The 24,354-nt window shown below is 37.1% G+C and overlaps 1 protein-coding gene across 2 annotated transcripts in view; it reads right to left on the bottom strand.

Annotated features, from left to right (window-relative positions):
* SLK (STE20 like kinase) overlaps nucleotides 1–24,354 on the bottom strand; it is a 61,907-nt gene that overhangs the window by 4,636 nt on the left and 32,917 nt on the right. Inside the window, exons 9-18 of one of the 2 annotated variants that reach the window (XM_047759893.1) lie at nucleotides 22,980–24,341; nucleotides 20,558–20,688; nucleotides 20,219–20,342; nucleotides 18,527–18,706; nucleotides 15,788–15,880; nucleotides 8,426–8,555; nucleotides 7,542–7,666; nucleotides 6,838–7,026; nucleotides 4,519–4,644; nucleotides 3,517–3,630 (exon numbers count right to left, since the gene is read on the bottom strand). In XM_047759893.1, the coding sequence (XP_047615849.1) occupies nucleotides 3,517–3,630; nucleotides 4,519–4,644; nucleotides 6,838–7,026; nucleotides 7,542–7,666; nucleotides 8,426–8,555; nucleotides 15,788–15,880; nucleotides 18,527–18,706; nucleotides 20,219–20,342; nucleotides 20,558–20,688; nucleotides 22,980–24,341 (2,574 nt within the window). The remainder of the gene's footprint in view (nucleotides 1–3,516; nucleotides 3,631–4,518; nucleotides 4,645–6,837; nucleotides 7,027–7,541; nucleotides 7,667–8,425; nucleotides 8,556–15,787; nucleotides 15,881–18,526; nucleotides 18,707–20,218; nucleotides 20,343–20,557; nucleotides 20,689–22,979; nucleotides 24,342–24,354) is intronic. The other variant, XM_047759894.1, reaches the window with a different exon arrangement.

Raw genomic sequence — 24,354 nt, 5'->3', positions numbered from 1 at the left:
GGACACTGGAGTTGTGCCAGGGATGGTGATCTCAGCCAGTACTGAACATGAACTGGGAACAAAGTGGCTGGTCCGAAATGAAGCTAGAAGGGCAGATGTGGCCAAAGTGTAGCACTAGGGAGGCTTCAAAGTCAAAGTGAGGCAATGATATTCTCTTCTATATGGAACCACTACGACAGTATCAGAGATGCTCTTGAGGATAAACACTGGTGACGGCAGGCAAGGAGGAGGAAAGGAAAGGGAACTGGAGACCAGAGGATCATCAGGACATTACTGGACTTTTTTTTTTTTTTGGCTGTGCCTGTACCATGTGGAAGTTCCCAGGCCAAGGATCAAACCTGCGCCACAGCAGTGACAACGCAGAATCCTTAACCACAAAGCCACCAGAGAATTCCCATTACTGAACAATTTTAAGCAAATAGCAGGAAGACAGTAATAGGAAACAGAAATATTATGAAAAGAGAGCCAAAATTATTTGTCATCTCATTGAATGTGGGGTGTGATAGAGATGAAAGATGATTCAGGTTTCTAGCCTAGAAGTCAACTAAGGGTACAGGAACATTGGGAAGAACATCTGATGGTGGTAGGACTGGAGAGAGGGGAAAAGGTGAGATGGAGATGAAGTGAAAAAAGATATTCAGTTTACTTTTATCTCCACTGAGTTTAGAATCGTTAGCCGACATTCAACAATATTCCCCGGGTGTGCTGATCATCATATGTGCGAGAGCTGTTCCAGAAGCTGGGTGTGTATTAGGGAACAAAGGAGTAACGCCCCTGTTTTCAAGAAGCTTACATTCTGGTGGAAGAAGACAAACAAGAAATGTGTCTGGCGGTGATGAATATTACGAAGAAAACAAAGAAAGGTGAGAGGTAGAGACTGTTTGAGGTGGGCACTGAAGTTATTTTATATACAGTCATCAAAAAAGAAACTTTTGGGAGTTCCCGTCGTGGCGCAGTGGTTAACGAATCCGACTAGGAGCCATGAGGTTGCGGGTTCGGTCCCTGCCCTTGCTCAGTGGGTGAACGATCCGGCGTTGCCGTGAGCTGTGGTGGAGGTTGCAGATGCGGCTCGGATCCTGCGTTGCTGTGGCTCTGGCGTAGGCCGGTGGCTACAGCTCCGATTGGACCCCTAGCCTGGGAACCTCCACATGCCGCGGAAGCGGCCCAGGGAAATAGCAAAAAGACCAAAAAAAAAAAAAAAGAAATTTTTGATGAGATGACAATGGAAGTGAATGGATAAAATGAAGTATGGAATAGCCTGACGGAAAATGGGAGTTTAGAGCAAAAAGTGATCATAAGAACACTGAATACTAGTAGCAATAACAACATTCACTGGACTCTGACCACATCTCAAGTACTGGGACAAGTACAACGCACACGTCACCCCGTTAACTGTCTCAACAACTCCTGTTGGGGTGGGAGTAACATCCTCATTTTACCTTTTTTTTTTTTGCCTTTTCTAGGGCTGCTCCCACGGTATATGGAGGTTCCCAGGCCAGGGTCTAATCGGACCTGTAGCTGCTGACCTATGCCACAGTCACAGCAACATGGATCCGAGCCGTGTCTGCAACCTACACCACAGCCTACGGCAAAGCCAGATCCTTAACCCACTGAGCAAGGCCAGGGACCAAACTCGCAACCTCATGGTTCCTAGTCGGATTCGTTAACCACTGTACTAGGACGGGAACTCCATCCTCATTTTAAATGAAGAAAACTGGGCTCAGAAGTGTTGTGACAAAATCGTATCAGTGTCAGTACTAAGATCTGAACCCAGACCTATATGACTTTAGAATCTGTGTTCTAGGAGTTCCCTTGTGGTACAGTGGGTTAAGGATCCAGCACTGTCACTGCAACAGCTCCAGTTGTTGCTGTGGCTTGGGTTTGATCCCTGGCCCAGGAACTTCCACAGGCTGCGGATGTGGCCAAAAAAAAAAAAATAAGTGTGTTCTATACGAGCTCTGGAATTGTCCTTAAATATACAACAGAGGAAGTCCTGACTGGCTACATGACCATCCAGATCAAGAGCAGGGGTGAGGGTGCAAAGCGCGGCTATATTTCAGGTGACTGGAAGACAAAGGAAAGGTGAGAAAGAGCACGGAGAAAGGACAGAGTGTGTCACGAAAGTCAGGCAAGAAGGGGATTTTAAGAAAGAAGGTTTTTAACAAGAACAGGTAGATAATGCTACAGGACTGGGACTACTGTCAACCAATTAAACCGGGAGGAGTGTGAGCTGGAAGCTAGACTGGGAAGAATGAAAAGAGGAGCTGGAGAAGGGATTCTCACTGTAACCTCTCTGTGTACCTCTGCATTCAGAAACACATGGATGTACTACCTGTTCAAAAATTTAACAATAAATCAAATTCAACTCAAAAAGCCACACTATGAGCTGACTTGGTGGGTTCATTTTCTCTAGGAAGCTGCAGCACATTAGGTAGGTGTTAAATACATATGTCATTGATTGATTGGATTATTGGAAGAAAGGAACGCTGACATGAACAACAGGCAGGAAGCCAGGAGAAAATAAAGGTTTAAGTGAGAGTTAGCAGAGAGAGAATCACACAGTAATAGCGAAGACAGAGCTAAAATGGCTGACCAATTAGACCAGCAAGCCAAGCACATAAAGAAAGACAGCTGGCTCGCTGGCTGGCTGCAGGGAAGGACGCCTTTCCTACTTCACTAGTTTGTCAGTTCACAAGCACAGAAGGGCCCCGTCATCGGGCTCCAGTCGATCCATCCAGACTAAGATGTCATCCCTGCCTTGTCTCCCTCCCTAAAGCCTACACACAGACACACAGTCCCCCTAATGCTACAATGATAAGGAGCCACCTACGATTCCTGCACACATGATTTTCACTCATGCTCTTTTCTGTACTTAGTGCCCCATCCCACTCCAATCTGTCTGTCTGCCTAGCAAGCTCTTACTCATCCTTCAAGCCTCACTTGGCTTACAAGGCATCTCCTCTCTGAGGCTTCCAGACTTCCCTGGGCAGAGTCAAACACTCCTCCTCCTCTGCTCGTACCCTGTGCTACTGTGCTCTGTATCCTGTACTAACCTCCTTCAGAGAAATGCTCCTACTGATTGACCACTGCTTGTTACTACTTTCTGAGCCCTGGGGGGACAGGGACTTTGACTCTTCATCTGTGCAACTCTGTCCCAGACACTATCCCTGACAAATATTAGGTAACGAGCCAACAGCTAGGAAGTGGGAGGGACAGAGGAATGTAAGCATATTTTATTTATTTTTTATTAGGGTCATATCCCCAGCACATGGAGGCTCCCAGGCTAGGGGTCTAATCAGAGCTGCAGCTGCCAGCCTACAGAACAGCCACAGCAACGCAGGGTTCGAGCCACGTGTGTGACCTGTACCACAGCTCACGGCAAACGTGAGATCCTCAGCCCACTAAGCAAGGCCAGGGATGGTACCTGCATCCTCATGGATAATAGTCAGGTTCATTAACTATTGAGCCATGATGGGAACTTCACGAGCATATCTTAATTAAAGTTTTTAAAATTACCTTTTTCCTAGGTCTCAATTTCTCTCTCCATTCTTTTAATTCTTGGATGTGTTCCTCATCTAACTCCTTCAGTTTCTGAGTCTCATGTTCAACCAATAGATGGCATTTTTCATTCTGAAAATTAAGTTAGGATTAAAAACATTTCAGATCAAGTTGTCAATTTTTCACAAACACAATTATCTTTCAAAATAATAAAGTACTCATCAAACATCAGGCTGAGGTTGAAATTCTCCTCTAAAAACCAAGGGCCAAGAATTATGAAATGAGTCACTGTTTTATTTTTGCAAGTTTAGAGGCTAGATCTGTTATTTACCACATGAAAAGATCTTGAATAGAAAGAACTAGTTTGAGCCTGATTTCCCTTTCTAAGAAGGTTTACTTACACAACTGACACACCTTACTTAGAGAGGGCACCTTTCAAGAATTTTACCCCAAGAAGCCATTCTGCTCTAGTAAATTAGGCAAATACATAGAATATCCACAATGTAGACACTACTCTGAAATTGTAAACAGTTTAGACTGTCTATCTATCTGTCTATAAGACGGGCTGCATACTTAGGTAAGGTTCAAAAACAGTCCTCTCTGAAGTAATGTTTAAATTCCTTAGGAGAAATTATCCCTTTTTCCAAAAACTTTGAAGAAAATGAATTATTTCTCCCTAGATAAAAAGAAATTTTAAATTTAGAATCTAACAAAACTGCCTTCATCATTTAAAAAAACTCTGTTCATCTTCTCTGCAAAATACACTAAAAATTCCCAATAGTACTTTTGAAAAATTCCACTTCTTGGATTATAAATTAGCTTCATGTTTACATTAATCACAGTTATATAAAATCTCAACAACTGATCTTCATTTGGGTCTGCAGAAGAAAGAAGACCTTTAAATCGCCCCGCCTTCACAAGCAAGCTGCAGCTTACTTTGCGTAGCTATTACTTCCTCAAAACCGGTCATCTGTGCTGTGCATCTACGACCAGCTTTGTGTTCCCGCTTTTGGATCTAACCTGCAGTTGATGCAGTTCACGGACATTAGCTTCACACTGCAACTGAAGATCCCGCATTTGATTTTCATGTTTTTGATGCTGAGCCATTCTCTCATTTTTCTGCCTCTTTTCTTCTTGAGCGGCAAACTACAAATAAGAAAAACAAAAGATAAATATGATTAACAAGTAATATAATGTCTGCATGTTCCAGAGGTATAATTATGGAATTTAACAAAGCTTAAAGTATAATAAACTAAAGCTCCAAGTAATAATATTCTGGGATTTAAAATGGCAGTCCACATCATGGCTTTGGTCGAGGGTAGGGAGAGACTTCTGATTAAATCCTTGTACCTCCCAACTACTTAGTGACCTCAGTTAATTTCTATGTGGGCCCTGTGACTGCAGAAGTATAGTGAGACCATATGTTTAACTAAAAAGCTGGCCAACACACTACCCAAAGCAATCTACAGATTCAATGCAATCCCTATCAAATGACCCATGACATTTTTCACAGAACTAGAACAAACAATCCAAAAATTTATGTGGAACCACAAAAGACCCAGAATTGCCAAAGCAATCCTGAGAAACAAAAACTAAGCCGGAGGCATAACTCTTCCAGACTTCAAGCAATACTACAAAGCCACAGTAATCAAAACAGTGTGGCACTGGTATCAAACAGACAGACCGACCAATAGAACAGAATAGAGAATCCGGAAATAAACCCTGAAACCTACTGTCAAGTAATCTTTGACAAAGGAGGCAAGAGCATAAAATGGGAAAAAGAAAGTCTATTCAGCCAGAACTGCTGAGAAACCTGGACAGCTGCATGCAAAGCAATGAAACTAGAACACACTCTCACACCATGCACAAAAATAAACTCAAAATGGCTGAAAGACTTAAATATAAGACAAGACACCATCAAACTCCTGGAAGAGAACATAGGCAAAACATTCTCTGACATCACCCTCATGAATATTTTCTCAGGTCATTCTCCCAAGGCAACAGAAATAAGAGCCAAAATAAACCAATGGGACCTAATCAAACTGAAAAGCTTTTGCACAGCAAAGGAAACCAAAAAGAAAACAAAAAGACAACTTACAGAATGGGAGAAAATAATTTCAAATGATGAAACAGACAAGGGCTTAATCTCTGGGATATACAAGCAACTTATACAATTCAACAGCAAAAAAAGCTAACAACCCAATTGAAAAATGGGCAAAAGACCTGAATAGACATTTCTCCAGGGATGGCCAACAAGCACATGAAAAAATGCTCAACATCCCTGGTCATTAGAGAAATGCAAATCAAAACTACCATGAAACACCACCTCACACCAGTAAGAATGGCCATCATTAATAAGTCCACAAATAACAAGTGCTGGCGGAGTTGTGGAGAAAAGGGAATCTTCTTGCACTGTTAGTGGGAATGTAAGCTGGTACAGCCATTATGGAGGTACCTTAGAAATCTATACATAGAACTACCATAGGATCCAGCAATCCCACTCTTGGGCATATATCTGGACAAAACTTTCCTTAAAAAAAGACACATATGCCCGCATGTTCGTTGCAGCTCTGTTCACAATAGCCAAGAGCTGGAAACAACCCAAATGTCCATCGACAGATGATTGGATTAGGAAGATGTGGTATATATATACAAAGGAATACTACTCAGCCATAAAAAAGAATGACATAATGCCATTTGCAGTAACATGGCTGGAACTAGAGGCTCTCATATTGAGTGAAATATGTCAGAAAGAATGATAAATACCATATGATATCACTTATAACTGGAATCCAATATACAGCACAAATGAACGTTTCCACAGAAAAGAAAATCACAGACTTGGAGAACAGACCTGTGGCTACCTGGCGGGAGAGGGAGGGAGTGTGAGGGATTGGGAGCTTGGGTTTAACAAATGCATACTGTTGATCTTGGAATGGATTTACAATGAGATCCTGCTGTGTAGCATTGAGAACTATGTCTAGGTACTTACATCACAACACAACAATGGGTAGAAAAGGTATGTATACATGTATGTGTAACTTGGTCCCCATGCTGTACAGTGGGAGAGGAAAAAAAAAAAAAAAGCTGGCCAGGTCACCTTATTCCCAGGGCAGGTCTTAGGACCAGTCCAGCCCTGGATCTGGTGTGGGGCATGGCAGAGAACCACCAGCATCTCAGGGAGACTGAGTTGGTACACAACAAGATGCCTACAGAGCCATGGTGAACCTCCATGAGCCCAAGGTGGCTCCAAATGTTTACAATGCAATTATGTGGTACTTCTAAAGGCCATCTAAAAATTTCAAACCTAAAAGAGAAGAGAGCAATTTGCTTATTTACTTGTTTAATTTTGTCGCGGTCCTGATCAGGTGTCGCTGTTGAGTTAATTCTTAAACTCTTCTTAAACATGGCCATTCGAGTCTTCGCTTCACTGCGTTGAATCTTAGGGAGTCTTGCTCTTTCTTGAGTCTGTCTGTTTTTCAATTCCTCAATAAGTCGTTGATTGTAACGCTGCATTTGTTCTGTTTCCTAAGAAAATTTGAAACAGAATTCAGTGACAATGATACAATTTAATACTCAGTAGCCACATGTATGCTTAAAAATAACATTTTGCCTTTGTTTCCCCAAATGACTTTCTCTCTTGTTGCATATTGACCAGCAAAATATTACACAAAAAATAATTTAAAAGAAAAATAGAACTATTAGTAATGAGTCTTATACTGACTTTCTTTAAGTATGAGTCCACATTTTTAAGATACCTGAACTATAAATGGAGCTAAAATAGCTACTTTTGAAAGACATGAAAAAGATTATAATGTATAATAGGTCTTTAAGCATTGTAATTAGTTACCTTCCTTGGAATTTGTAGAAAAGAAATTTACAGTCGTGATCAATATACAAGTAATTACTCCAAATTGCATCAAAGAAATTTTAGGATAAAAGAAAGGAAATCTAAAATTTATTCTCTAAGAAATATTTCGGAAATAAATAGCTCTGCAAACTTTAAAATGAACAAAAAGTGAACAAATTTTCCTTTCATTAACCTTCTCATGGCGCTTAAGTAGCTGATGTCTTTGCATAAAATACTGATCTTTAAGTTGCTGTTTGAGCAGCTGGTGTTTTTCTTGTAAGTGCCGTTCTTCAAGCTCCCAAATCGCAGCTTCTCGAGCTACAAGAAGAAAGTGATTTTCAAAATGTTACTTTGTTCCTTTTACTAATGTACTTTGGGTTTTATTTTAATATTCACACAAAAGTGTTCTAATACACTATTTTTTACACACATTACACTCTGAACTATAAATGAAGTATTACCAATGTAAACATAATATCCCTTCTATTCTAATGTCCTATAAAGAGAATATCCTACTCCCAATACCAAAATTACATTTAATCATCTTAATAAGAAAGAAAAAAAGGAGATCTCCTCTACCGCAGCAGGTTAAGGATCCGGCATTGTCACTGCAGCACCTTGGGTCACTGCTGTGGTGTGGATTCGATCCTTGGCCCAGGAACTTTCACATGCCACGAGTGCAGCCAAAAAAAAAAAGAAGAAGAGAAAAGAAAATCAAAGGTTTTTTAATAGGGGGAAATGAGTGCTTAAATTTCCATTCTATCATGTAGCCAACTAAGTATACCAATATCACAAAGCGTAATGAGTACATAAAATTATTTAGGTATATCTCCAGCATCATCTGGACAGAAAGATGTTTTAAGGATTATTTTTATATTCACTTCTATTGCCATAAAAGAATTCTACTTCTTGCAGTATTTCTCAATTTTATAAAGCATCTTTCTCTTATTTACCTCAACTTTATCTTTCCCTCTACCACTCTAGCAAAGGAAAACATTCAAATAATTTCCAAGGTATATCTCTGCAATGTTTTGGAGATATTTCATATATACACATATGCTACATAATTTCACATACCTCTCATGAGCTGTTGTTTGTTATTCAGGCACTCTCTTTCAATATTGGCTAATTCTGCTTTCTGCTGTTGGATGATCTTTTTCAGAGAGCCATCTAATTCTTGCTGTTGCTTCTGAACAAATTCTTGTTCCTATTAAACATAGTTAACCATCAGTTAATAAGTATCTACTGGGTAAAACATCATTTATCTATAAGATTGTATATATTAGTGATTAAGAGGATATTTGAACCAAGTTTCTTAAGTTACCTAGATTAAAAATCACCAAAATTATGGAGTTCCCGTCGTGGCGCAGTGGTTAACGAATCCGACTAGGAACCATGAGGTTGTGGGTTCGGTCCCTGCCCTTGCTCAGTGGGTTAACGATCCGGCGTTGCCGTGAGCTGTGGTGTAGGTTGCAGACGCGGCTCGGATCCCGCGTTGCTGTGGCTCTGGCGTAAGCCGGTGGCTACAGCTCCGATTCAACCCCTAGCCTGGGAACCTCCATATGCCGCGGGAGCGGCCCAAGAAATAGCAACAACAGCAACAAAAGACAAAAAAAAAAAAATCACCAAAATTATACAGTATAGACATAATATAAATGTATTAGCCAAATCAAACCCAGAAAGAAAATACTAGAATACATAATACTCTAAGCTCACTATTAAGAATAATACACACTTGGAGTTCCCGTCGTGGCTCAGTGGTTAACGAATCCAACTAGGAACCATGAGGTTGCAGGTTTGATCCCTGGCCCTGCTCAGCAGGTTAAGGACCCGGCACTGCCGTGAGCTATGGTGTAGGTCACAGGCGCAGCTCAGATCCCACACTGCTGTGGCTCTGGCAGCAATAGCTCCGATTAGACCCTTAGCCTGGGAACCTCCAGGTGCCGCAGGAGCGGCCCTAGAAAAGGCAAAAAAAGACAAGAAAAAAAAAGAATAATACATACGCAAGAAGTCTATACTCCATTTATAATTAAAATGTTCTATTACACTTACATCGTTGTGGAAAAAAATAAATTTACAGCTTCTATAACTGACTGCTCATTCCACTAGAGTGTGGATAAAGCAAGAATAAACAAGAAATGTCTTTCAGGGAGAAAAGCATTAAAGGGCAAATAAGTAAAGTAGATTGGGATTTTAAACTCTCTAGTTTTCCATTAATAGTTAATGTAGTCATGGTATTTCTTCCTAACAGAGAAAGACAGTTTCTGGATCTTTAGCCTGTGCCTAAAAAGAACAATACTTTAAGTTCTTAATGAGAAATAATTCATGGCTAGAGAAATGTAAGCTAGAAATAGGCAAATAAGTTACATTTTATAACTCTATAAACAAAATTCCTTATAATCCTAGAATTCTACCAATATGTTTGGGATTCATTCATTCATTCAATATTTACTGAGTACCTAATATTTGCCCAAATGCGAAAATTATGCTTTTAAAAAAATCTTTCGATTACTGTGTAAGAAAATGAGAGATTTAAGTGACTTATGGCTTCTATGTTGGATTGTACATTTACAGAAGGAAAGGAACAATATCCAAATTGAAGAAATGCAAATACTGCCGGTAAATGTTTGGCTCTCCATCCCTCTCTTGGCAGTTATAGCAGTTTGCGATTAGCTCATGGGATATTCTGATCAATTTGAGTGTGGATTTAGAAATTCAGGATTGAAGCAGCAATTCACCTATAATCCCTTCTCTTCCACATCCAAGAGGTGATAAAACCCCAAGATCCATTTCAGAACTATTTTTTAGGCCTTGGATAGAGTCTGACAGGACCTGGATCACTACCAGCTTGGTCTTCACTGCACAGAGTGAGTACTAGCAGTGTTCCTCAAAATGCCTGTCCTACTACTGCTTCTCTGGAGATGCAAATCAGGCCTTACCATTCATGACATCCTGTTAATGTCATTTGTTTTCACAAATGCTGCTGTCTCAACTGCATTGTGATGTGTATTTTAGCATAAATACAAATACACAGTAGCAGGAAGACTAAGGAATTGTCTCTATAAAATACAATTGCCAACTGCAAATAGACTAGGATGTACTTTTATATTTAGTGAGCTACGGTCTTCTGTACTTGAGGCAGGAAATGTATTTGTGTGTCATTAAAAAAAATACATTGTCAGTTCTATAGATATAGTAAGTACTGAGCACATTTTTACAAAAAAAAATTTTCCAACTTGATTACAGTCACCTATCTTTATCACAGCAAAAACATAAAAAGAAAAAAACTCAATGAATATTTAAATTCAATTATCTAGAATAAAGCTTTTGCACATCACTTAAAAGAGATAGAAAGTCTCCATCCTATCTCATAAGCAGTTATAACAAAGTGAGTTGTTCAAGCTTCTCTATCTCCTACAGAGATATCATCTACAATAAAAATTAAACTGATTCTCTAATTTCACTGTAAAATTTCTATATGCAAACTTATGCTAATAAATAACGTAACTGGCAGGTATATCAAAAGTTTTCTTTTGGCCAACATTTTTAACACTGGTTTGCATAAAGAACTTTTAGGAAGCACCTGTGTGGACAGAAATAATGAGTCCAAATTATCATAAATATAAATATTAAATATAGACTCAAGGAAAAAAGTGTAAAAAGATGGAGCAAATACTTATGTGAAAATAAAAAGGGGAAAAACTGTGGACCCTTGAATAACACAGGTTTGAATTGCACAGGTCCACTTAAAACATGGATTTTTTTCACTAAGTATTTATTGCAATACCACATAATTCGTGGTTGGCTGAACATGCAGATGCAGAACCACGGATACTAAGTTATATGTGAATTTTCAGTTGCACAGAGGGATAGCACCCCAAAACCCAAACTGATCAGGGTCAACTATATAGGTCTGTGCCACTAAAAAAAATGAATATAATTTCCTGTCAACACAATTTTCGGTCATATTATTATAATATATTTACATCTAAATTAAACAAAATAAAGAGTTCAGTTCAAAGAAAACCTTTATTAAGCACTTAGTAAATGCGAGGCACTGTACTATTCACAGGGCTACTAAAATTAATAAAGTATTGCCATTAAGAAGCTTCTTTCACTCTACTGGTCCCAAATTGGTTTTATCTAGCAGTCCAAATAAAGAGTAGCGGGCCCCTTCCCTTAGTAACATACTTTCAAGAGTTAAAAAGTAAACCACAGAGAACTTCAAAGCAAGGAATAAAGGGTCCAGAAATCAAGGTATATAATGAATGGCAAAGAACTATAGAAGCATGCCCTGACTGCAAATATCTAAGAGGAAAAAAGAGCTAAGATTGTTATAAAGAAGTGGGCAGAACTAGATTATGCTGCTCCAGAAGATAAAATAAGGATCAACCGCTAGGAGTCAAGGCAGGCAACATACTGAAGTGCTTCCTAACCATCAGAGTTATTAGCAAAGACACCAGCTGTCTCATAGAGCTATAGACCTGAATAATTATGCAGAGTGTGGATGATTACATGGTCAAGGATGCTGCACAACTGAATTTTTATGTTAAAGCTAAAAACTACCCAAAAGATCCCTAACATATTAATACATTTTATTACAACAAATGAAATGAAAATTTAATTTTATAGAGCTTTCATTAAATTTCCTAACTTCGAATGCTAAGTATAACATATTCACAGAGGAAACTGTAATTAGAAAATTACTCCTAGGATCTAAAAGAAAAGTGATCTTACATTCCACAAAGACTGCACAAATTACATTCAATTTAAAAAAAATAAGAACACATCGATTTGATCATTAGGAGTAACATAAACTGTAAAATAAGTGCCCTTTAAATGAACAAATTTTAATTTAATAAGGAATTTCAGCATATTAGTCAGATAACTGTGAACACTAAAAATACAGCTTTGAGTTCTAGAAAACTATAAGAAATGGTTTATGATATATGGGGCTGTTTGTAGAAAATCTTTAAAATTTTTAACTCAAAAGAAAAGCTTAAAATGGTAATGATCAGAAAAGTGTTCATAGTTCATAATTTATTCCCCTTATCAAAAATTAATGTTTTGCTCATTCTTTCAGAAAACTATAGAGTCCAATGGTTGCTAATAATTAATTAATTTTAGGAGAGAGGAAAGGAGGGTTTGAAATCCAGCTGTATTCCAGCTACTCCAGTTGTGTACACCAAACATCACGAAAAAATTATAATATTAAATAAGCCAGTCATTTCCCTATAGAAATTGTGAGAAAGAATACAGCCTGGAATTCCAGACTTAATTTAAAACTACAGCAAGGAGAATAGCAAACCATTATTCATTATGGACAATTTGAATAGTGAAACTAAATGGAAATAAAATCACTACTTTCAATATGGCTTTTCTGACCATATCCATAATTAAAACATTTACATAAATATATATACAATCAAAATGTCACTTCACACAAAAATAAAAATCCAATCACAGCATTCACATTTCTCACATGTGCAAAGCTTATAAAAAAATACTCATTGGGAAGATATTTCTTGAAAAAGATGAAAACATCAGATTAAAATTGGTGGTGGGATAGGCAGAAAAAAAGAACACTGCAGTAGAAGTGTTCTAGTTCCAGCTCTACTACTAATCTCTTTTGTGACTTCAGGCAAATCACTTAGTCTTCTGAGTCTCAATTTCTTCATCTGTAAAATGGATACACTCCAGCCCTATATTAGGGGTTGGCAGTGAGAATCAAACGTGAAAACTCCTCAAAGAATACTATACTACAAAGTTCATGTCAGATTATTACAATCGTCACTACTGATATTATCATTTATCTTCCAGATCTACAAGTGATGCTACCAACGAAAACGCACATGTGAGCGAAAGAAAAAGCAGCTAAAACAGAAGAAGGCATCTTCCTACAGGACACGCGGGACTTACGTCCTGCATTTGGGCGTTGAAGACTGCACAAGATGACAACTGAAAAGACTGAATCATGGCCTGAGCAACACCCTGTGGGTCAGAACACAAAGCAGCTCCCAGGTGAGGACAGAGCTGAACGACTTTTTGCAAACGGAAAGAATAATTATATCAATGCTGAGTTTCTTGAGGCCTGGAACAAGTCACTTAAAAAGGGGCCTGTTTCTCATTTGTAAAATGAAGGATTTGAACTAGATCAGTGGTTTCCAAACTCTAGTTAGCTGCTGTTGTTTTTTAAACCAGTTGAACTGTCTTAAAAAACAAAAACAAAAACAAAAAAACTCCCCCCTAAAAATCTCAATTTATAAAACAGATGAAAAGTGGTGCTTTAGCTAAAGTGGAAGCAGGGGCCCAGAGCCCTACTGTCCTCACCTTTGGCAGGATTCTTGAGTTGCTTCTTCCAAACTCAAGACTCCTGGGAATACAATTTGAAAACCACTGGACTAGATGATCAAATACATCCTAGCTTCATGACTATATGGTTACTATTTATAAATTCTCAAAAAGGTTTAAAATGTCAGATTCAGTGAAGTTATCAAGTGCTGGCAGCTTCATCGAAAGCAAGAGCTAAATAGAAATACTTCTGAAATTTGTTAGATTACTCAAGTCTTCATTAAATTTACAGGAAGAAAATTTACTACTGCTTTCTGCTTTAGCTGGAAAACACAGGCTAGTCCCTCAAATTTTATGAAAAATCACCAACAAAGTTTTTATTAAAGCATAGGATCACCTAATTCATCCAACACTAAATTCTCAATTTCAACTCTAGAGTCTGACATATTACCTTTTGGAATTAAAAACAAACAAACAAACAAACAAACAAAAAACAAAAAAGTAGTTCCAGGACACTTAGCTTATTGCTAAGAATGCTATCATCTGAGCCTTCAGCAAGTTATAGTAGTAACATCAAAGATCACAGATCACAGGAGTTCTCGCTGTGGCACATGGGACTGGCAGCGTCTCTGCAGCACCAGCACATAGATTTGATCCTTGGTTCAGTACAGTGGATTAAAGGATCTGGCACTGCTGCCTGGGAACTCCATATGCCATGGGTCAGCCAGAAAAAAAAATCATAGATCACCATGACAAATACAGTAGTAATGAAAAAGTCTGAAATATTGTGAGAATTACCAAAGTGTGACACACAAACACGAAATGAGCAAATGCTGTTGAAAAATGGTATTGACAGATTTGCTCACTGCAGGGTTGCATTAACCTTCAATGTGTAAAAAAAACACAATACTGCAAAAGTGCAATAAAGCAACAAATAATAAAACAAGGTGTGCCTGTAGTAATTCCCATACTGGGCCAAGACAAAATTTTTCATTGGCTCACAGGAAGGGGAAAAAAACCTCAATTTATTCAAATAGGTTAGCTTTCTTAAAATTTTAATTTCAGAGATATTTTCCTTACTTTTCATGGTGTTAAAATAATCTCTCCTTTTAAATGATATTGACAAGTAAGAGGAAGCTTCAAAATATCCTTACCTGACAAAAACAAAAAAAAAAAAAGTTTTAATGGTAACCCATTTGTCATGGTCCCCAGTGGTTTTTGCTGTGTCTATATTTCTTTTCATGAATTTGTAAAATTTAAGTGTCCTGGAACTACTTTTTAAATTATATAAAACCCTACTTAAAAAGATAATTTAAAGCAAAAACTAATATATAATCCACGCCTCCTCTAACTTTCATTAACATTTCTAAGTATTGAACTCTCTTTTCTCTTTGCCTCCAGGTGAGTGCAAACTTAATTAAAAGAAAGGTGATCGCAAGTAGAGAAGACCTCAGAGTCATGTAAGGTAATTCTAAAAAAAATCTGTTGAAAATACTATTTTATCTAGTTTTGTAAAGAATTCTACTAGTTGGCTCATCCTTATCATAACCTAGAATCAAGTTTATATAGGTAAAAATTGAGTATTTGTATAGCTGCTGGATTCTGAATCAAAAAGAAAAACATACTTAAAATTTTAAATCTGGTTGTAAGTTACTTACGTTGTTGAGTTTAACGGTAACAAATGTTTGATCTATCATTTAACATTACCATTTACCACTTTTCTTTGAACTTTGACCTTTACAGAATTAATGGCCTTTTAATAAGCATTATTTTTGTATGCACAAAGCTTTTATATACTCACCCTCTATATTTTCCTGTCCTAAAAGTCTTCTATCAAACACTGACATTACCACTTAAAAATATAAACTTCCATCATAATTAAAATAATACAGTGGATTATACATTAACACACATGCTTATTTCATCTGGAGTCAGGCTTCCAAATATTTCACTTCATTTCATATTAGCAACTTAAATGTCACCATTGGCATGAATTTAGGACTACCTAAGAACGCCCTGGGAGCCTTTGTATGAGGAGACGTCAACATCATGTAATAAGTACAGAATTTACCCTTTCAACCACAGTTTACTGAGCCGTGAGAATAATGCTGCTTTCTGTTTTTAGTAGCATTAAGCTGCTGCTGTTACCTGAGCATGCTGGCTTTGTGCAAGCTCCTCTTTCCTGCGTTTCATGAGCTCTTTTCTCAGCTCTTTGGGTGCTTTCTCCACTTCATTTATAACCTACAGTGTATAAGCATGCAGGAGGTGGGGAAAAATACTTTCTCCACAGCAAGCATTTATGTGAGCAGACAAGCTACAAGTCAAATATTAAAGCTGTTAAAAAGTTCCTTTCAACATGCATTAGCATAGGTGTTAGTTTGGTGAAAAAGAATGAAAGGACAGAACATGCTGAATCTCAGTGCAGAAAGGGACATTACAGCATATAAGGTTAATTAGTTGTTTAATTATCCCTGCACATAAATCTCTCTTTGGACCCAAAGACAATTAGTAAAGAATTACTCGCAGCGCTGACGCTGAACTAAATGTCATGAACTCAACTGACCTTGAAAGATCATACAATTATAAGCGTATCTATTGAAATTGTTTGAAATACTGGATACAAGGAAAACTAATGCCATTCATTTACAAAAGTGCAAAATTTCATAACTGGCTTGATAAAACCAAGGAAATAATTCTAAGTGAAATTCACTTAACGAAAACAAAAGGAAAACGGGAAAGTAAGCCTGAGGGTATGCAAAGGAGAGATAAATGAATACTAAGTTTTCTTTTCTCATAAAACACCATTTTATACATGGTGTGATAAAAATGAACATATCTGATGATTCTGAGGTTAGATTAGAGTAACATTCTCCTTTGCTGATGATAAATTAGGCCAATATCAATTGCTAACTTTAAAATCAGCAATATAAGCCTTCATAAAACAATTTAGTATACTGTGATTTATTATACCAGATAAAATATATTATGAAATAGTGTACTTTAGAGCTCCATCTTTTAAGCATTTCAAAATCCTAGATATGTATTCCTCCTAACAACAGCTGTGTAATCCAACTAGGAAAATGATCATTGTGTTTACAAGTAGAAGAACCAAAAGCAACCAGATTCCAAATCACCACATGCCACTGACGGTCTGTGAAAGAGACTGATTTTGATTTAACATAGTGTATTTAAAATTTCCCATCAGTAATCTCTAATGAAACCAAATCACCATTAAAAAGAAGAGACTCCCCAAATGCAAGAAGTTTAGCGATAAAGAAAAAAATACATTAATTATTTAAAATATGCATATCATGATCTCGAACATGTTCACTGACTAAACCTCTCCTACCCCAAAACAGTAACAATAACTGGAGACATTTAAAAATCTAAGATTAAATATTTACTTATAAAATTTTAAAATTTAACCTGATATTTAAAAAAACCTCAATAAAAACTACCCATGTTTTCAAAAAAATTAATATTTAGTCTGAGTAAAATCATACAGCATGGTATATAGGGCAATTCTACATAAAATGTACTAAACAGTAACAAAACAGTCATTTTTTTTTTAATGGCTGCACCCACAGCATATAGAAGTTCCCAGTGCCAGTGACTAAATCTGAGCTACAGGTGCAACTACGCTGCAGCTGGGGCAATGTCAGATCCTTTAACCCACTGTGCAAGGCCAGGGATCAAACCCACGCCTTTGTACCAACCCAAGTCACTGCAGGTGGATTCTTAATCCACTGCACTACAGCGGGAACTCCAAAACAGTGATTTCTAGAAATGGTAGTCACAGCAAATGAAATTATACACCATTTCATTCATCTTTTCCTAAAGAAATCATAGAATGCACTATATTTAATTGTACTTGATCCTATCCTTTTTAAAGCAGATCTTCGAGTTTAGTGATATGACATTCATTTTCTGCATAATTTCATTACTAAAAAGTCAATGAATCTGAGTATTTGGGACATAAACAAAAGTAAAAGTGTATTCATTATTTGGGTTGAGATTAGTTTGTTCCAACTGTAATAGAAAGGATCATAATATTTTCCTGGGGGTACATGAAAAGGTAAATTCTCCTACACTAAAGGAACAGAATAAATTATAAAGTCATTTCTGAAAACTGCTAATGCATAAATGCTCTCTTAGTTATACTTTAATGTGGGAAGAAAAAGGCACACTAATACAATGTAAATCCTCTTTCTGAAACAATCACAATCATTTAGAGTAAATAATACCACAAACAGATTCTATGACAATATGGAACAGTTTGAGAAAAAATGAAAAAATTCATTCTAATAAAATGACTGTACAAGTATTTTCTACCTATGATTCTTCAAAATATCTCACAATTTGATAAACTTATAAACATTATTTCAAATTTCAGGTTACTCAGTTTTTGTTCTGGCACATCACCCAAGAAAGGTAATCAAGCTAATCAAGAAAAAAAATTTTTAAGTATGAATTAAATATTGCAAATAAACTTTAAGATGAATTATTGTTGCCACCCACAAACAGAACATAGTATGTTTTCTTAAAAAAAAAAAAAACATTACTATGTCAGGCCTTAAATTTTGCATTAATAAAGAAGGAATCATAGACTGAAAAGAAGTGGATTAGAATCAGTTTAAAGACTTTGTTCAAGAGTTACTTAGCTGGACATTTAATGGCAGTTTGTGAACTTGAACAGGCCATTAAAACCTCTTCTACTCCAGTTTTCTTGGCAATAAAATGGAATAACATCTGACCATATTACTACCCTACATAACTGCTGGGGAGACTGAAAAAAAGAATGAATTAGTGCTATTTAACTATTAAGTATTATTAACTCTTTAGACAGTCTTAAATGTACATTAAAAAAAAAACAGTAGTTACACTTACCTCCTTCTTTCGGTTCTTCAACATATTCTGAAATTTGGACAACTCTTTCTCTTGTTCTCCTTTAATGCGTTTGGCTTCGTCTCGCAAGCGATTTGTGTGTTCTTGTTCTAGACGCTCAATAGTCTGTTTCTGCTGTTTTTCTAGATTCTCGATTTCTTGGTCATACTGTCGCTTCTTGCTCTGTAAAATGATGTAGCTCAAGGTCATTTAACTTTTTATTACTTATATTTTAACTCATTATACTAAATAAAATACCTTCTTTTTACTAAGAGCACGTGACTGGCATTTAAATTTAGTGCTGTGGTATGGACCCTTTGCCATACTGAACAAGTCAAATTCACTAAAATCTGTTGTAGAAATTTTTCAAAAAGATGAGCCTTTCATTTTTTTTCTAATACGGAAAATACTTTTTTCTATTATACAAGTATAGAATGTTCAAAAATTTTAGACAATCCAGAACATCCAGTTATTATGAAATACTAAAGTAAGGAAAATTTCAGTATTTATTCTATAAAATTTTTGATAAATCAAAGGTCTTATTTGAAGTTTATTTTAGTAACACACCATTACTTGTCATTTTCATTTTTCCTCATTAAGATTCTTAAATATCCTAGTTCATTGAAACAAATCTTTTAGAATTATAAATCTACTCTTTCAAAAACAGTCCTGCTTATAAAATTCTTGAGTAATATTGAAATTTTAGATACAAATAGAGTTAAATATTTGTAAAGGGTGGTTTCTTTTAGAAAATTAAAAACAAAAACATTCTGGAGAATATGGGGGGAGGAAAATATACAGCTTTTATAAGGTTCTGAAAAAGCAGAATGTTAAGTCCTGTAAAAATACTTGGTGAGAACAAAAGTTCATTATTTTCTTAGGAACTCAGTTATGATCCAACATATATAATCAGCAATGCCATACTTCACACAAAACGAGTCTTAGCACTTGAAATAAGAATAAAAGAACTATGTTCAAATATGAACCCTATAATAGTTAAAACAATTTTTTCTCACCCACATTAGGCTGGATGTTCAACATAAGTTACTGAAACTTTTTATCACATTAATAATTCCTTTTCCAACTTTGGACACAGGTAAAAGTTTTAAGTCTTGGTGACAATGACCCTTGATGAGTCAGTACTAACTTCTCTAGCAGCTGTGAAAAGGAATGTGGAAGTTTAACTGTAGTAGCCAGAGAAGTTAATGAATTTTGTGAAAAACCCCCCAAGAAGTTCTAATACTCAGCTAGGTTTGAAGGCAACTGCTTTTGACTGGCTTAAAATCTTAGATTCTAAATCTGAGAGGTCAAACTGGAACAATAAAGTTATCCAGCAAGAGGCACACCTAAGAACTTTGTAAACCATCTACTTATTGGCCTCACTAGCTTCATGATTCTAGGTTTTTATGACAAATTTTAATCAAAGAAAAATGAAGGCACCCACCACGCTGTAAGTCAGGCAAATCCCCACCCCCCCCATACTGCCCCCTGCCCCTGCAAAAGACAGAGAGGGGAAAAAAAGCATCCAGAATACCAAAGAGATAAAGACCAGAAATACGTCACAAAGCCAGAGAAACCTAGTCATCAGATAATAAGTTCTAAAATCCACCAGTGGGTTGGGGGGGGGGGTGTTGTTTGTTTGTTTAGCATAAAACTTCATTATTAACAAAACGGTACAAAATTCCAGGACTTTACCATCATCTCTTGCTCAAAACGCCGGAAAATTTGTTCTCGCTGTTGTTGCAGTTTGCCATTAAGCTGCTGTTGGGCTCTTTGCTCTTCCTTTTGAAGAAATCTTAATTCCCGAAGTTCCTGACGTCTGGTAAAATTTAATGACAATGATAGAAGAAGATGGCAAAAATTATACCTTGGAAGCAATGCTTTAAAAGAAAAAACTTTAAAAATAACACGTTTTTCAAATGGAAAAGTAATAAAAACAAAATCTCATATTAGCCAAGACTTTACTCTTGTTTCTGTATTCTTCAGACTTTGCAGAAACTGAAAAGTCATAAATCATGCTGTTTCTCTACTCACCTAAGAAACCTCAATTCTTCAGTTTTGGAATCACTATCTGTAACTATTTTTGACGTTGTTACACTCACTTCTACACCATCGACAATAAATTTGCGTGTTTTCTTCAGTGTTTTCTTTTGTCTTCTTGTTTCCTGGGTGAGATTTTAGTTAGTTAGGCTTTATATGGGGAATATTAGAGAAAACATTATCTTCTTTTAAACAAAACAAAAAAATTGAATAGCCATGAAGACTACACATAAAAAGTATGAACAGAAAGCAGTAAGACTCATCTACAGAAACAACTTATCATCTTATACCCCATCTGACTCTCACATGACTTTATAGATGAAATCAATTTTCACATGAAATTAAGCATTTTGATGATGCACATAATTTTTATGATACATCATAATTAGGCACAGGTGGTAATGAACAATTCACATAAATGAGTAATTAGTATAACTTTTACACGTTGATCATTTTTTTTTTCTTTTTTCATCTTTTAGATTCTCAGGTATCTCTGCTTTTCTGTTTCAGAACCACTCACAAAGCACTTACAAATGAATTTCTGGAGCTCATTCCTTAAAGAATCTAAATCAACAGGTCTAAAGGTGGCTGAGGGAGTTCGCACTATGGTGTAGCAGAAATAAATCTGACTAGTATCCATGAGGATGCGGGTCTGATCCCTGGCCTCGCTCAGTGGGTTAAATGATCCAGGGTTGCTGTGAGCTGTGGTGTAGGTTGGCAGCTGTAGCTCCGATTGGACCCCTAGCCTGGGAACCTCCATATGCTGCAGGTGTGGCCCTAAAAAGCTAAATAAATAAATAAAGGTGGCTGAGAATTTTACTTTGAAAAGGCTCCTAGATAACTTTTAAACACTGGCAGGAGTGGGATTCAAAATCTGTTTCATCAGCAATAGGCCTCCTCAATCTTAGGGCCAAGATGGATGTGTGATTTCAGAGGGAAAAGAGAATAATACAATGATAATCTGAGGAAGAAAGGGATCGGGAAAAGCAACAGATATTTGAAACCTTCAACAGATATTTGAAACCAGAAAGACAGCACCTCTACTGCAGCCCCAAAGTACCAACTCTGCTTGTTAGCTATTGCCTAAATTTTTTTATCAAGACCAAACTCTTCATTCCTCAACTGGTATACAAATGCTTTCTAAAAGCAAAGAGAAATAACAGAAGTATAACACTGCTACAAATACATCTTGGTAAACAGAGAAGTACTAAGAGGAGATAATTACTTTGTTTTGATGGGGGAAAAGATTAGAAAGCAGAGGGAGCAAATGGGGAATGTGAAAATACTACACGCAAAATGCACCAGAATTTTTAAGTTTGCCTTTAGCACTTTCCAGTAACCCTTTTGCAACCTCTTACTGTTCTACTCTCTAGGCTCCCAGCATCCTCACACTCCTCTCCCTAAGCCCAGGACCATAGCCACCCTATCCAGAGTTCCTCTAAAACTTAATGTGTGCTGCTCCCAAAATAGATCTACCTCCCTGTAACCTTCATGTTTTCCATTTCTTCAATGCCTACTAAAGTATCCACAACTAATATCACCTTAGTTCTCAGAGAAGTATTTGTATTTTTTAGAAAGGCTATTAAGTGAATGAACTTTGGAGTAATGGAATTTCAGTCATTGAAATAAAATAAACCGAAAACTGAATACTGAAAACTGAAGACCACCTAGGCAATACATGCAATAATTTGGGGCAGATGGGCAGGCTGATCGGTCATGCCCTAGAGTCCTATCCCTTAGGTCAGTTTTCCTAGGTTGTTTCTGCTTTTCTGCTGTCAATCCAGAGTCTCCAAGTAGTCCACTGCTCACCTGCATCAGAATTCCATGGGGCCATTTGTTACAAATACTTTCTTTTTGACTCCCCTCCACACTTCTACACAGTTCTCCCTAGTAACTCTTGAACACACTAAGATTTGAGAATTATACTCTAACAGCTCCAGGGGTTCTGGGTTTTAGTGTTCAGTAGTGTTTTCTCCTGATGATTCTGACGGCAGTAATGATGGCTATGACTGAAAAGAGCCGAGAGTGGTCATCTGCATGGCCAATGATAAACCAAGGGCTTTTTGCACCCTGAACATTCTTAAAAAGAGATCATTCTTTCAAGTCCTCAGTTATACCTAGACATGTGCAGCAGGAAAAGCCAACTTCCAATAAGCAACTGTATTATACTATTTATATCAAGTTGCAAAAATAGGTAGGTACTACCAAAAAATTTAAATATTACATCTGGAATCTCTGTGGTTTTTTGCTTGTTTTGTTTTGTTTTTTTAAACTGGTTGCCCTCATGGGCCTTAAGAATTTTATAGGGTTAATACTATACTGGTTTAGCACTGTTTTGTTTTCAGGACATCAGTTTCACATAAACTGTCAACTGCCAAAATGACAAAAACACAAACAAGGACCCATGGATACTTACTTGTATAGATATTGATCCACTGTCTTTAGTTTTGCTTAGGAAGCTAGAGATGGATAAATTCAAGTCAATGCTGCTATTATCAGCAGTGGAACCAGTGCCTGAATCAGTATCATTTTCCTTTTGACTCTCAGATTCTGGTAACATGGTTTCAGTTTTTGATAAAGCACCTAATTCTCCTTTATTTTCTGCACCTTCAGGGTTGATATTAATACTGGGTACTGGGACAGGCTGAGGTTCACTGGGCTGGGAAGCGGCAGTAACTTGAGGTTCTGTTTTAATTGGCACTTCGCATGGAATTTCTTTTTGCTCTGTAGCTATCTGAGTGGTGGCTTTAGGAGCATCCTGAGTTTCATGTCCTAAAGCCTTTTGGTCCGTATCAGTCACTGCACGTCTGACCTCTATTCCTTCAGTGCTACCAGATTCAGCAATCTCAACTTCAACTGTCCCAAGTTCCTCATTGGTCTCCACTATGTTCTCTGAACTGCAGATTAATTGTTCCTCATCTTTACCTTCTACAGATTTTTGATCTATCTCGTTACTTTCAACTATTTCTATAATAGGACCTTCCTCAGCACCACCAGCCTCAGGACTCTCTGTGGGCTTGCTCACTAATTTCTCACCTACTTCATCCACTTCTTTCCCATCATTACTCCGAGCATCCTCAGCACGGTTTTCAGTTGCCTCCTGAACAACATTCGCTGCCTCATTTGTTCCTATCACTTTGCTTGTATCACTGATCACATCTTTTTCAGTTTTGTCATCTCTTCCCAATTTCTCTTGGGTGTCTTCCTTTGTAAACTCGACTTCATTCTCAAGGGCCTGAATATCTGCCTCTTTTTCTCCAGTCTCCTGAGAAACTAAATCCATTGTTTGAATAGTAGCATCTTCAATTTCTTCAGATTTTATAACTTTATTCTCAAATATCTGTTGCTTTTCCTGATCCCTTTCTTCCTCAGGTTTCAGATTCTGTTCAATGTTTGTTTCTGAAGTTATCATTATATTATTTTCTTTTCCTTCACTGACTGAATTAATGTCCACTGTTTCATGGTCTTCGGTGTCAGGTAGATTTTCAAGCTTGGGTCTCTTCTCCTCTCTTCCATTTTCCTCGATTATTATTGCTCTGTTATGGAGTTCAGCCATAGCTTCTAAATGAGCATCATTAGCATGCTCATTAATATCTGCCACAGGTTCACTGGTGGTGGGTTTTTCGATGAGAACTTTACTGTTAAATTTATCTTCAGAAGTATTACGTTCTGTTTTCTCGGAGACAGATTCCAAAATACAAGCATTCTGCGAAAGCTTATCTTCTTCAGAGCTGGCAATACTAAGGTCAGAGGAGGCACGCTTACTTGCAGGTATTGGCTAAAAAAGATTT

Source organism: Phacochoerus africanus, chromosome 15 (assembly GCF_016906955.1).
Source record: "Phacochoerus africanus isolate WHEZ1 chromosome 15, ROS_Pafr_v1, whole genome shotgun sequence".
NCBI classification, from domain to species: Eukaryota; Metazoa; Chordata; class Mammalia; order Artiodactyla; family Suidae; genus Phacochoerus; species Phacochoerus africanus.
This window is presented reverse-complemented; position numbering and strand designations above follow the sequence as displayed.